At 41.9% G+C, this 14,744-nt stretch overlaps 1 protein-coding gene across 2 annotated transcripts in view; it reads right to left on the reverse strand.

Annotated features, from left to right (window-relative positions):
- ARHGEF12 (Rho guanine nucleotide exchange factor 12) overlaps nucleotides 1-14,744 on the reverse strand; it is a 266,310-nt gene that overhangs the window by 72,424 nt on the left and 179,142 nt on the right. For both annotated transcript variants that reach the window (XM_089678557.1, XM_089678556.1), the window contains 4 exons: nucleotides 14,457-14,657; nucleotides 14,239-14,371; nucleotides 13,305-13,340; nucleotides 12,378-12,532 (listed from right to left, as the gene is read on the reverse strand). In XM_089678557.1, coding sequence (XP_089534683.1) covers nucleotides 12,378-12,532; nucleotides 13,305-13,340; nucleotides 14,239-14,371; nucleotides 14,457-14,657 — 525 coding nt within the window. The remainder of the gene's footprint in view (nucleotides 1-12,377; nucleotides 12,533-13,304; nucleotides 13,341-14,238; nucleotides 14,372-14,456; nucleotides 14,658-14,744) is intronic.

The raw sequence follows: 14,744 nt of genomic DNA on the forward strand, positions 1-14,744 counted from the left end.
TCCATCTGATGATAGTGGAGCGGGAAGCTTTGCCTAACGAGAAACAGTTATGCCCAGGAGGGGGATTTCCTGTTTGTTTTGCCAGTGTCCAGTCACCTGAAGGTGACAGCATAACCCTATCATGGATATGAAGATGCTTTGTTTCCTATGATGTATGATAAAAAAAAAAAAAAAAAGAGCACACACATGAGATGTTTTGTGCACTGGTGCTCTGCTGACTAATATCTGAGCCAGAATGGTCCTTCCAATATGTAGGAGGACCATTCTGATGTACAATATCCAAAACCCTTCTACGCAGTAGAGTATGGCTATTGACATGAGCTCCAGTTATTGTAGCACAGAAGAATATCAGGATAGACACAGGATCCCAAAACAAAACCTTGGGCCACAGAGCAAGGGCAGGTCACAGGGTAGGATGTGCAATGGAGAAAAAGACCTTAGATAGTGCTCCTAGACTTTTAAATATTGGTTTTAAACAAAGGGATGCTTTCAATGAGGGCACATGGATTCTTGTAAAGACAGGAAATACCCAAGCCTACAATGGAGGCAGTTAATTTTTAAGGAACCCCTCCACCATTGCTAAGCAAAACATTTACAAGAAACAATTACATTATTTGGGATAAGCCAATCATTACAAAAAAATACACAGATGCAATAGGGAATGCATTTGAAAATGGGCTGAGGGATTTTAAGGACCGCATACACTGATGCTAGGAGCAACTTGCAAATCTAAGCATGTGCAGACTGTGCCAACAAAAATGTAAAATGGTATCCTTAAGTTTAGGAATTCTGTGGCAAATGAGGTTTATTGTTGATAAATGTAATGTTATGCATTTGGGAACAAAGAATATGCATGTATCATACATACTAGGGGGGAATCAATGGTGGAGAAGGATCTGGGGGTTCCGGTAGATCATAAGCTTAATAATGGCATGCAATGCCAAGCTGCAGCTTCTAAAGCGAGCAAAATCCTTTGTATCAAAAGAGGTATAGACTCCAGAGAGAGAGATCATATTACCCCGGTACAAATCATTAGTAATACCTCATCTAGAATATGCAGTTCAGCTTTGGGCACCAATTCACAAAAAGATCATTGGGGAACTGGAGAAAGTACAGAGAAGGGCAACTAAACTGATAAGAGGCATGGAGGAGCTCAGCTATGAGGAAAGATTAGAGGAACTGAACTTATTCTCTCAAGAAGGAGATTAAGGGGGGATATGATCAACATGTATAAATGCATCAGTGGTTCATAGAGTGAACTAGATGCAGAGTTATTCACCCTTAGGTCATCACAGAGGACAAGGGGACACTCTTTATGTCTGGTGGAAAAGAGATTTAATCTCCAAATACAGAAAGGTTTCTTCACAGTAAGAGCTGTGAAAATGTGGAATAGACTCCCTCAAGAGTTGGTTCTGGCCAGCTCAGTGGATTGTTTTAAAAAAGGCCTGGATTCTTTCATAAGTACACACAATATAACTGGATACTAACATTGATAGGTAAATTTGATCCAGGAAAGGAATTTTTCCCCAGCAGGAGCAAATTGCATCATACTTTGCTGGTTTATTTTTTGCCTTCCTCTGGATCAACTGTGGGTATAAGATTATACGTTTTTCCAGATATCCAGAGAATCATGGATCTGATGCAAATAAGGAGAAGATGGGGGAAAGGAGGTCTGTGTGTGCACCAGTGACGTTAAGATCACCAGAAAGGGAACTCATACAGAACCAGTAGGAGCAAAGAGCCTGTGCAGCACAGTGAGGGCCACTTGAGCACCAAAATTTGAAATTGGCACAGCTTCCCCTTCCTGCCACTAGCTGCTAAGCATAGTAGTAATTAAACCCTTTAGTGGGGACAAACAAGCACCAGCAGACTCCCTGTGAAAATGGGTAAATGTCCTAATCACTGCAGCTAAGGTATTCATAAGGCTCTACGGTTTCCAAAAGACAGAAAAAGAGAGAAAGGGTCAAGGGAATACCGCTCTGCTAGTCTTTACACCACCAGCAGGCAAAAAGCCCTAGGGGTCTTCCAGGACAGGGTACTGCCAGATGGGTGCACCATAGCTCTGCACCTACATAGCACTCTGACAGCCTCACACGTTGTACATAATTACCCGGGCCAGTGCCAAAGGACAAATTACAAGCCAGATATGCGGCTTCTCAGCAATGTCCTGTATGGCTTTCATGGTAATAAGAATCGGCTGATCCAGAAAGCTGCAAAATGATCCCTTTGTGGCTCAGCAACAACTGAAGAAACTTGCTAGAACAAACAGAATCTTGATAAAAATTAAATTTCTTCTAAGACACTAGCAAAAAAACCGAGGCAGGCTGGGAGTGGAGAGGGGTTATACTGGGTTGGCTTTACAGCTTTGTTTGCCAGTGTCCAATCTCCTTATGGCAGCAACATAACCCAATGTACCCGAATTACCTTGTATCCCTGGAAAGTAGTATTAACCCCAAAATACAAAATTTCATATATTGCAGATTTCAAATCATTAGATGTGTTGGCTACATTAGTTTTCTTTCTTAGGCATTTTTCTCTTTGTTTTCACCCCTTTGATCTGGCCAGGAACACACCACCTTCATTAAGGTGCCTGCCTACATGCTGATGAAGGAGCAATAGAGACACCTTTGGACAGCAGCATTGTCAGTTTAGCAGATTTATCCACTTGTCCTTCAGAGGATTTATCCCCCTGCCTGACCAGGCCATTTTTTTGAGATACGGCGCTGTGTTACTTTAACTGACAATTGCACAGTCATGCAACAATGTACATAAATTAAATTTATGACGTTTGTTTCACAAATAGAGCTTTCTTTCTGTGGTATTTGATCATCTGAGTTTTTAATTTTTTGCGCTATAAGCAAAAAAAGACATTCAATTTTGAACAAACAAAAAAATGTATTTTTTTACTTATAAAAAAATATCCAATAAAAAAATTGAAAAGATAAAGTTTCTTCATAAATTTAGGCCAAAATATATTCTACTACATGTCTTTGCTAAAAAAAAAAATAATAATAATTCCAATATGTGTAAATTAATTGGTTTACAAGAAAGTTATAGTGTCTACAAATGGCGGCATATATACTGGAATTATTTATTTAACTTCTTGCCGACCGCGCATAGCCGAATGACGGCTTCACCGCGGCCAGCCAGTTCTGAGTGGACGTCATATGACGTCCTCCCAGAACGCGCTCTCCTGCGCGCCCCAGGGGGCGCGCACCCGGCGATCTCCGTGATCGCTGTGTCCTACGGACACAGCTGATCACGTGATGTGGTGAAAGGCCGATCCCACCGGCCTTTTACCACGTGATCAGCGGTGTCCAATGACACGCTGATCACAGGGAAATGCAAGTGCCGGTTCTCGGCTGCACTTTCCTCACGCTGTCAGATCGTGAGGAAAGTACTGCCGAGAACCGGCAGTTGTCAGAGCGGGGATCGGCACCGATCATCAGGGCACTGATGATCAGTGCCCTGATGATCGGTGCCCAGCAGTGACACCCGCAAGTTCCGCCCAGCAGTGCGCCCACTAACCCCGCCCACCCGTTCCCAGCAGTGCCCCCACCTGCGCCCAGCAGTGCCCCCACCTGTGCCCAGCAGTGCCCCCACCTGTGCCACTCTGCAGTGCCACCTACCTGTGCCCAGAAGTGCCACCTACATGTGCCCAGCAGTGCCACCCACCTGTGCCCACCCACCAGTGCCACCCACCTGTGCCCACCAGTGCCACCCACCTGTGCCCACCCACCAGTGCTGCCCACCAGTGCCACCCACCAGTGCAGCCCAGCAGTGCTGCCCGTCAGTGCCACCAGTCAGTGCCCAGGGGTTGTGCCAGTCAGTGCCCAGAAGTGATGCCAGTCAGTGCCGTCTATCAGTACCCATCATCAGTGTCACCTACCAGTGCCGCCTATCAGTGCTGCATATCAGTGCCGCCTATCCGTGACCCCTAATTAGTGCTGTCTATCAGTGCCGCCTATCCGTGCCACCTCAGTACTGCCTATCAGTGCCCTTTAGTGCTGCCTATCAGTGCCGCCTATCAGTGCCGCTTCATCAACGCAAATCAGTGAAGGAGAAAAAATACCTGTTTGAAAAATTTTATAAAAGAAACAAATAAACTTTTTTTTTTTTCAAATTTTTTGCACTTTTTTTAATTTATAGCGCAAAAAGTAAAGCGCCCAGTGGCGATTAAATACCACCAAAAGAAAGCTCTATTTGTGAGAAAAAAATGATCAAAATTTCATATGGGTACAATGTTGCATGACTGCGCAATTGTCAATCAAAGTGCGGCAGCGCTGAAAGCTGAAAATTGGCCTGGTAAGGAAGGGGGTATAAGTGCCTGGTAGGTAAGTGGTTAAACTAGCGACTTATAGCGGGACTGCGGTGGGCATTCTGACACTGGGTGGGCACTAACGGCCAGTGACACTAATACAGTGATCAGTGCTAATAAAAAGCACTGACATTGTACTAATGACACTGGGCAGGACGAGGTTAACATCTGGGGTGATCAAAGGCTTAACTGTGTGTTGTGTTGTGCTTACACTGTGTGCGATTTTACTAGGGAGACATGCTGTTTTTCTCTCTCTGCTGTGCAGAGAATTTAGAGAAATGTTTTAGAGAAATATACTAAAAAAAAAGGCATTAGTTTAACCTGAGATCTTTGTGTTAACCTATATAACGATGCACAAAAAGTTGTCATTTTCATCAGGTTATGTTTATGTGAGGTACATCAGAACAAACCTTGGGAGAATGTAAAGAACAAAGACAATGATAAAAGCAGAACTACTGACTGCTGGATCCCAGTAAGCTAGTTTCATTTCTACATACACAAGATGGAAAAAAAGCTGAGGTCACATTCTTGACCTGAACTCAGACAACACCTTAAAGTGTTACTGCTGTTTGATCTTGATCCTCCCATTCTTCCAATGTCCCCCTCTTATCTCCTTATAAGACATATCATGTGGAGTCACACTGCACATGCTCAGTTTGGTGTTTATTGCTAGAGAGGTTTTTTTTTTCCTTGGGAGTGCATGTGATCAGCACAGGGCCAATCAGCACTGTCCAGACAGCAGAATGAAAACACCTCCTACAAGCTTTAACATGTTTTCTGCTGGAAATTGATAGAAGTAACTAGACTGCTATATACTGCTGATGAGAAAAGGTATTTAGCAGTTTATATTTACTAAAATAATTGCACTTCCCCATTGCATGTACTGTGGGAGACCAGATATAGTGAATGCAGGGTCCTGGGTTTAGTAACACTTTAAAAAGATTCTAAAAAGTTGTAATTAAAAAAAAACAAAACAAAAACACAAAAACAAAAAGAAAAAAAATGGTTTTGCACAGAGCAGTCCTGATCCTGTTCTTTTTGGGTCCCCCGCCAATGGTCCTGACTCCCCCCCCACCTAATTGCCCTGAATAGCAAGCCTCTTGCTATGGGGGCGCTCGAGCAGACTTGCTCCGGAGCCACGCTCCTGCAAGCTGACACTGTCCATTCACACACAAAGCATAGTTTGGCCCCGCACGTGCTCTCCTCATTGACTCACTGGCTGTAACTTACAGCAGCAGGAGCCAATAGCTCCCACTGCTGAGTCGAGAGGAGAGAGGGAGACCTGATAGAGCCATGGCTCTCATGCACATTGTTGGATCGAGAGGGAGCTCAGAAAAGTATAAGGGGAGTGGGGGGGCTGAAGTGCACCCAGAAACTTTTTTGGGGATCAGGAAGAAACCCCCCCCCCCCCCCCCCCCCGCTGGAGCAACTAGATCATGCTTTATTTGCGGGTTCCATTTGTATGTGCGCACACATTTTTTTTTTGTTTCCCTCTCTGTGGGTTTTTTTCTTCCGAAGGTTGGACTAGATGCATCTTTTCAGACAAACCAACTATGTGACTATGTAACTCCTTTCCACTAGTGACAGCACTGATGCTTCATGACTTTTACAGATTAAAAAAAAAAAAGCGTACTTATCTTGTCTGCAGGATCCGGGAAAGCATTGCACTAGTGATCAGTAAGAAAACTGCTGGTGCCATGCAGGTCTCCTGCATATCTGTCAGTATATCTGCTTGCTCATACGGGATGTATGAGTAAGCAGACATACTGACAGGAAGATTCATTGAACTAGTAGTTAATTGAAAACTATAAGCCGGCAGCTGCTAAGGCTGTCGGGACTTGTAGTGTATTCATTCACAGAACTCTGTGAATGAATGACGCAGCCGTGTGGGCACTGTCAGAGGGAGGGGGGGCAGCGGGCAGTGGCTGCAGCACTGGGAACATGTTACATGTTCCACCATAAGAACAGGAACATTTAACATGTTCCCAAAGGTGAACTTATCGTTTAAACAGGATTTTCTTTTCACAGTTCCCATGACCAACAGAGTGGCACAGGTGCAAGGGAAGGGAAGTATACAATATGCTGTTGGGGAGGGAGGCGTTATGTGACCCATTTTGTTTTGCTCTGAACAGGCAAAGTAATGAGTCATTTTAAACTTTAACAAGGCAAGAAATAAAACATTTGTATCTGTGAAAGTAGAAAACCATGAGACTACTGTTTTTTTTTTTTTAGACAATTTTAAGAGTTTTTATAGGCGACTGTTACGCTGGCCAGCTTTTCTTTCACTTGCTGTCCTGGTAACTTACCTATCACCAGGTTTAAAAAAGAAGTTGAATTATTCAGGAAGGTGTTAACAAGTAAATGACATGACCAAAATACGTTAAACGCACATTTAAATTTTATGAGGGTCACTATAAAGCCCAACTCTCAAATTACCCCCAACACCTGCTCAATAGGCACAGGCAGCAGAGAAGGACAGCTGCTGTCAGTGAGAGACTTGCAGACCATACAGCAAACGTCCCCTAAACCTGCACCTAGTCAGAGCTGGAGGCTCCAATCAGGAATCACTGAGAACACTGCTGACCTTAGTGCTAGCCGGGTATCAGCTATATTGCACTAAATAGGGAGGAGAGAAATGGCAGTTAGTGTGGCTCTTCTTAAAGGATAGTTGAGGTTCTGCTGATCAATGCCATTCACTCCACAAAAGACAGAACTTTTTATGGGCTGTAACTAAATTGATAAGGGCATTATCTCAGTGTGCCTTCTTTGTGTTCTTTTCCTATTAGTTTTAGCATTACAAAAATCAGGCTAACGACAGTCATTTTTTTTTCACATTTCTGCATAAAGTGGCGTTTTTCTGTAATTACAGATTCTCCTCTTTAAGTAGAGGCTGTGAAATCAACAAACCCTGAAAAGAATGCCCCCACACAAACTCTGCAATCTCAAGAGAATGAAGTCGTCTTGTCTGATTTCTGAGCGCAGCTGCAGTAGAATCACTTTGACGGCTTCTGAGTCATGATGCTGCATATAATGTGCTCTAGGGAAGTATTATGCAGGAAATGTGTCCTGGTTACCTTCCTTTTCTGTTTAACTCGCTGCAATTAGCCCCAGAACACTCAAGGTATCGTAAAAACTGAAACCTCTGCACTCAATAAGCATTAATGTTAATTCATGGCAAAGGCCAGGATAGTGATTGCCTACCTGAAGGGATAATCAAAAGGATGCATTTTACTTACTAATGTATCTTTGAGTGCGAAATCCGAGTTCTACATCAACAATTTGGCTAAGTATTAGCCGAAAGTGGCATTTAGGCTGGATTGAGATCGGGTTCAGGTAATTTTTAGGGGATCTGGGGGGTATCCTGTCCACAGGTTTTTTACTGTAATGCAGATAATGTCCTGGGCCTCAATGCCACCTTGTCTCTATGAAAAACAAAAAGGTCTAGCTCTCAGGAAAAGGAAAGCAGAATTCTGGGTGAGAATGGAGAGAGGAGAGAACGGCATTTCTCTAATGGATGGAAACGGTGGCTTCAGAAGTGTAGAGAGAACAAGATTCAGACACTACAAAGTCACTGGGGAACCATACTACACAAAGGTCTCCTCCTAGCCTTGAGCATTGTAGTAATTGAAGATGACTCTGCCCCGTATAACCTGGGCTTTATCAGCTACACTGTTAATGGGGGTGACCAGAAAGCAGAATGAAAAATTGGCCCTTGGATCAAAAGATCCAGTCTGGCAGGGCCCACACTGCATCTGCTAGACGTCTTACAAGGTCTGTGTACTACATCCACCTAAGCCAATATAGAGCAATCAGAATCACCAGAATGCCCTCCATCTCGATCCTGTGAAACAGGTGAGGAAAAAGGTTCAGAGAAAGAGCATAGATACTGATCCCATGGATCAATCAGAGCATCCACTGCCTCCACTAGTAGACCTTTACACGTGGATAAAAACATCTCCAAATGCCAAGAGGTCCACATCTAGCATCCCACACCTGTGACAGTGCTGGTTGGCTGAGGAAATCTGCCTGGCAATAGTCTACACTTGGAATGCACAGGACTGATGAGGCTGGAATGTGCAATTCTGCTGAAGACAGGATCCACTCTAGCTCTCTTGCCACAGCAAGACCTCAGACTCCCCCCTGGTGGTTAATGCAGTGGTGTCAATATAGCCATTTTTCCTTTCTCTATCTGTCACTGAGACAGCCTATCAGACAGGTAGTGAAGGACACTCTCCCAAACAACACGTACCAAAGTAAACATTTTATTAAAGCGTATCTTCAGTCAAAATGTCTATATTTACAGTACCTTGAAAAAGTATTCATACCCCTTTAATTTTTCACATTTTGTCATGTTACAACCAAAAACGTAAATGTATTTTATTGGTATTTTATGTGATAGACCAGCACAAAGTGGCACATAATTGTGAAGTGGAAGGAAAATAAATGGTTTTCAAAATTTTTTACAAATAAATATCTGAAAAGTGTGGGGTGCATTTGTATCCCGTCTCCCTGAGTCAATACTTTGTAGAACCACCTTTCGCTGCAATTACAGGTGCAAGTCTTTTTTGGGGATGTCCCTACCAGCTTTACACATCTAGAGAGTGAAGTTTTTAACCATTCTTCTTTGCAAAATAGCTCAAGCTCTGTCTGATTGAATGGAGAGCATCTGTGAACAGCAATTTTCAGGTCTTGCCACAGATTCTCAATTGGATTTAGGTGTGGACTATGACTGGGCCATTTGAACATATTAATATGATTTGATCTAAACCACTCCATTGTAGCTCCGGCTGTATGTTTAGGGTCGTTGTTCTGCTGGAAGGTGAAACTCCACCCAATTCTAAAGTCTTTTGCAGTCTCTAATATGTTTTATTCTAAGATTGCTCTGTATTTGGCTTCATTTACAGTCAGGTCCATAAATATTGGGACATCAACACAATTCTAACATTTTTGGCTCTATACACCACCACAATGGATTTGAAATGAAACAAACAAGATGCGCTTTAACTGCAGACTGTCAGCTTTAATTTGAGGGTATTTACATCCAAATCAGGTGAATGGTGTAGGAATTACAACAGTTTGCATATGTGCCTCCCACTTGTTAAGGGACCAAAAGTAATGGGACAATTGGCTTCTCAGCTGTTCCATGGCCAGGTGTGTGTTATTCCCTCATTATCCCAATTACAATGAGCAGATAAAATGTCCAGAGTTCATTTCAAGTGTGCTATTTGCATTTGGAATCTGTTGCTGTCAACTCTCAAGATGAGATCCAAGGAGCTGTAACTATCAGTGAAGCAAGCCTTCATTAGGCTGAAAAAACAAAACAAACCAATCAGAGACATAGAAAAAACATTAGGCGTGGCCAAAACAACTGTTTGGAATATTCTTAAAAAGAAGGAATGCACCGGTGAGCTCAGCAACACCAAAAGACCCGGAAGACCACGGAAAACAATTGTGGTGGATGACCGAAGAATTCTTTCCATGGTGAAGAAAACACCCTTCACAACAGTTGGCCAGATCAAGAACACTCTCCAGGAGGTAGGTGTATGTGTGTCAAAGTCAACAATCAAGAGAAGACTTCACCAGAGTGAATACAGAGGGTTCACCACAAGATGTAAACCATTGGTGAGCTTCAAAAACAGGAAGGCCAGATTAGAGTTTGCCAAACGACATCTAAAAAAGCCTTCACAGTTCTGGAACAACATCCTATGGACAGATGAGACCAAGATCAACTTGTACCAGAGTGATGGGAAGAGAAGAGTATGGAGAAGGAAAGGAACTGCTCATGATCCTAAGCATACCACCTCATCAGTGAAGCATGGTAGTGGTAGTGTCATGGCATGGGCATGTATGGCTGCCAATGGAACTAGTTCTCTTGTATTTATTGATGTTGTGACTGCTGACAAAAGCAGCAGGATGAATTCTGAAGTGTTTCGGGCAATATTATCTGCTCATACTCAGCCAAATGCTTCAGAACTCATTGGACGCTTCACAGTGCAGATGGACAATGACCCAAAGCAGACTGCAAAAGCAACCAAAGAGTTTTTTAAGGGAAAGAAGTGGAATGTTATGCAATGGCCAAGTCAATCACCTGACCTGAATCCGATTGAGCATGCATTTCACTTGCTGAAGAAAAAACTAAAGGGAAAATGCCCCAAGAACAAGCAGGAACTGAAGACAGTTGCAGTAGAGGCCTGGCAGAGCATCACCAGGGATGAAACCCAGCGTCTGGTGATGTCTATGCGTTCCAGACTTCAGGCTGTAATTGACTGCAAAGGATTTGCAACCAAGTATTAAAAAGTGAAAGTTTGATTTATGATTATTATTCTGTCCCATTACTTTTGGCCCCTTAACAAGTGGGAGGCACATATGCAAACTGTTGTAATTCCTACACCGGTCACCTGATTTGGATGTAAATACCGTCAAATTAAAGCTGACAGTCTGCAGTTAAAGCACATCTTGTTCGTTTCTTTTCAAATCCATTGTTGTGGTGTATAGAGCCAAAAATGTTAGAATTGTGTCGATGTCCCAATATTTATGGACCTGACTGTATCTTCCCATCAACTCTGACCAGCTTCCCTGTCCCTTCTGAAGAAAAGCATCCCCACAACATGATGCTGCCACCACCATGTTTCACAGTGGGGATGGTGTGTTCAGGGTGATGTGCAGTTTTTGTTTTCTTCTTGCCACTCTTCCATAAAAGACAGATTTGTGCAGTGCACAATCAACGTTTGGGATATTTTTTTTTTCCAAAACCTAACCCTGCTTTAAACTTCTCCACAACTTCATCCCCGGCCTGTCTGGTGTGATCCTTGGCCTTCATGATGATGTTTGTTCACTACTGTTCTCTAACAAACCTCTGAGGGCTTCACAGAACAGCTGTATTTATACTGAGAATGACACACAAGTGGACTCTATTTACTAATTAGGTGACTTCTGAAGGCAATTGGTTCCACTAGATTTTAGTTAGGGGTATCAGAGTAAAGGGGGTTGAATAGAAATGCACACCACCCTTTTCAGATATTTGTAAAAATTTTTGAAAAACATTTATCATTTTCCTTCCACTCCACAATTATGTGCCACTTTGTGTTAGTCTATCACATAAAATTGGGTTTGAATTACAAAACGCAAGTAGGCTGTTCACTTTTCAGGGGAATTTGCCTTACAAAGTGAAAGAAGTGATGCTCTGCTGACTTCCATTTTCCAATAATATGCAAGCAAGAATTTTTTTTTTCACTTTTTCTGTGTCCATGATTGTGGTTTGTTTGCAAGGGAATTTTCCCTTCGCTTAGTGAATGTGGTTTGCAAAGTGAACAGCCTATTTGCCTGTAGTAAATCAACCCCTTTGTCTTAGGATGTTAGGCCTAGCTATGCATTTACAAACTCTCACTTTAAAAAAAAATATATATATCTACAATATAAATAAGCTCATAGCCACAATCTTAAAGTGCTGCTAAACCCAGGACCCTGCATTCACCATATCTGGTCTCCCACAGTACACAGAACATGGAAGTGCAATTATGTTAGTAAATATAAACCTCTAAATACCTTTTCTCATCAGTAGTTAGAGCAGTCTTGTGACTTCTATCAGTGTTCAGCAGAGCACTGGTTAAAGCTTGTAGTAGTTTTGCTTTCTAATCTAGGAAGATGCAAAACCCTGACCTCTGTCTGAACAGTGCTGATTGGCCCTGTGCTGATCACATGCACTCTCCCAAGACAAAAAACAAAAACAAAAAAACCTTTCTAGCAATACACACTAAACTGAGCATGTGCAAATGGCTATGGTTCAGTCTGTCTTATCAGGAGATAAGACGTGGACATTTGAACAAGAGAATGAGCAGAGAAGTCAGGATCAAACAGCCTTTTTACACAATGCAGAGGATTAACCCCTTAGGTTCCACAGTGAGTATAACAAGCATGCTTTACTGCATATACAGACTGATTTTACTGTTGTGGGTTTAGTAACACTTTAGTATCAGGTAAAGCCATTGTATTCCCAGACACCCAACACTTTGCAGTATTCCCCCTTTTGTGTGCCATGTTGCTTCGAATTTCTCCTTACCATGTATGACCTCTTGCTGTTTAATCTCATGTGGTTTCAGACCCTGAAGAATGTCTCTGCTAACAAGTTGCTGCCAACTGGGAGGATCCATCTCCCTATCCAAATCATACAGTTCATCTTCACTTTGCATTTCACCAAGGGTCAGACTTTCCAACCTACAAGGGGTGGAGGTAATCAATATGCAAGCTTCTTATGGGAACATTATAATAAACAAACTGCTTAGTAATGTATGTTCAGTACAGGAAAATATTAATAAGAAACAAGCACTAGGATTCACATAGATCTATTTGGAAAAGGTGACATAGTAAATGTACTTTATAGGCGGGGAACGTTTTTTTTTTTCATTATATCAACTGCACAGAGGCAGTTTCTGTGTTAAATAACCAGTTCTTACAATGCCTGGAAGAACTTTATTATTGCCCCCTTATGAACCTATACATTGCCTAAAAACTGCCCCACAAATCACAAAAAGGTTCAAATTATTTGGATCAATTTTTCTGTATTCATGTGACTAGATAACTCCAGAGAATACCAATTGGGAGAACTAGAAGCAACTAATTTTTATAAGGGCCTAGTTCACACCAGACCACATGCTAAAATGGACAGTCTGAGGGCTGGTGTCTATTTTGTAGCAGCGCTGCCTTACACTGTTGCAAGACACTTTTTTAAAATAAAAAACTATATTGACGTGACAAAATGACACTGGTATCAGTGAGCGCTTCTAAAATAGAGGTGTGGTGCAAAACAAAGCAGCATGTCTGCTTTTTTACACTAAAAGCAAACTCAATGCAGCATTGTGGTGTGTGCAGATAAACACAGCTCAATGCAGATAGTGTGAATGAGGCCTAACTCACAACCAGCACTGCTGTAAATACAAGGTAACATTCATTATTATGCAACTAGGTCAGATCCTGACAAAGTACTCACTTTCGGGAAGCTTTCGGTGTGCCCAGTTCGCTAAACCTAGTGATGAGAAGAGTTTACAAACACATCATTAGACTTTTTCATTTTATTGCAACAGCCAGCCATTTTTTTTTAAATTTTAGTACAGAAGTGGAAGGGTTAGAACATCCGATCAGAGTTACATTGCTTTGTCTTCGTCTGCGTGGGGGAGATTGTATTTTATTGAGTTAATAACAGAGTAAAAATGTGGGAATGAAGCTTTTTTTTTTTTTTTTTGGAACCCTGTGATAAGATTTTCACTTCTTTCCTTTCCCAGTAACTCCCAGCACATCATGACAGAGTTTACCAGGACAGGAAGTAAGAAGAAATCTCTCTAAAGGGGCCAATGACAACAGTAAAAAAACTGTCAATAATTCCAACCCTTCTGTATTCTATGTGTTTATGTCTTATTCAGAAGCAGCATTTGATTTTTAAGCATATTTTCAGTTCTGTTCAAATGTTTTAGTGTTGTGTGTGGTGTGTGTTTACAGTTAACACTTACAAAGTTTTCAAACATATTTAATACTGGCTTCATAGAGTATACATCTTTTGTTTTACTTTTATTTCTCATGTGTGTGTTTTTTTTAAACTACGATCATCTTGCTGATGTATGCATGACCTTATCTTACAGTATAATGTAATAAAGTATATAGCTGATTCCAACCAATTATGATTTAAAAGATATTACCAAGTGGCACTTTAAGGTGCCAAAATGGATTTTCTGCAAGAACATAACTATGATGTACCATGGATGCACTCTTGATGTAATGGTGAGATTATAAAAAGTACTGCATTATATAAACGTTTGTCAAAGGAGGACTTGTATTGAGAGATTTCAGCTGAAAAGAGAAATGTTATGCTAGCTATAGTCAAGTAGTAAAGAGCCAGCTAACGATTGCAAACCAGCATCCACTCTCACCGATCTGTGTCTTTATTCTCTTCCTGTAAAAGATCCAGTGGAGAGGAAGGGAAGTCAAAGAGAGAACCAGATGTTCTTGAACTTCCATCACAAGAGTCAGTGGAATGAACTCCTTCTTGTGCAAATTTTGAACCTAAAAAAGATGCAGTACATACTCCGTATTAGCAACAGAGATTCTATTAAAGAATAGGGAAAATATAGGAGAGAGATTCTCTTACCTCCCTCCTGTTCCCGGTTACCATCAGGTGAGTTGTAGCCTGGACAAGTACTAGGTGGTGGAGAAAACAGGTTCAAAGAACCATCCGGTCCATCCATAGAGCCTCCACTGGTTCGCAATCTGCCCTCTGCAGGCTCAGGACTGCTGGATGAGGATGTTGATAAGTGCTTGGGGTGCTTTTGCATTTGCATAGCCCTGGAAACTGCAGCAAATGTTTAAATAATTATAGCTGGACACTGCCTCCTTACATACAGTAGCAGCCATTAATCATATTATATTAGTGTGCAGT

The sequence above is a fragment of the Staurois parvus genome, unplaced genomic scaffold (genome assembly GCF_062004578.1).
Source record: "Staurois parvus isolate SC_StPar_1 unplaced genomic scaffold, SC_StPar_1.0 ptg000207l, whole genome shotgun sequence".
NCBI lineage: Eukaryota > Metazoa > Chordata > Amphibia > Anura > Ranidae > Staurois > Staurois parvus.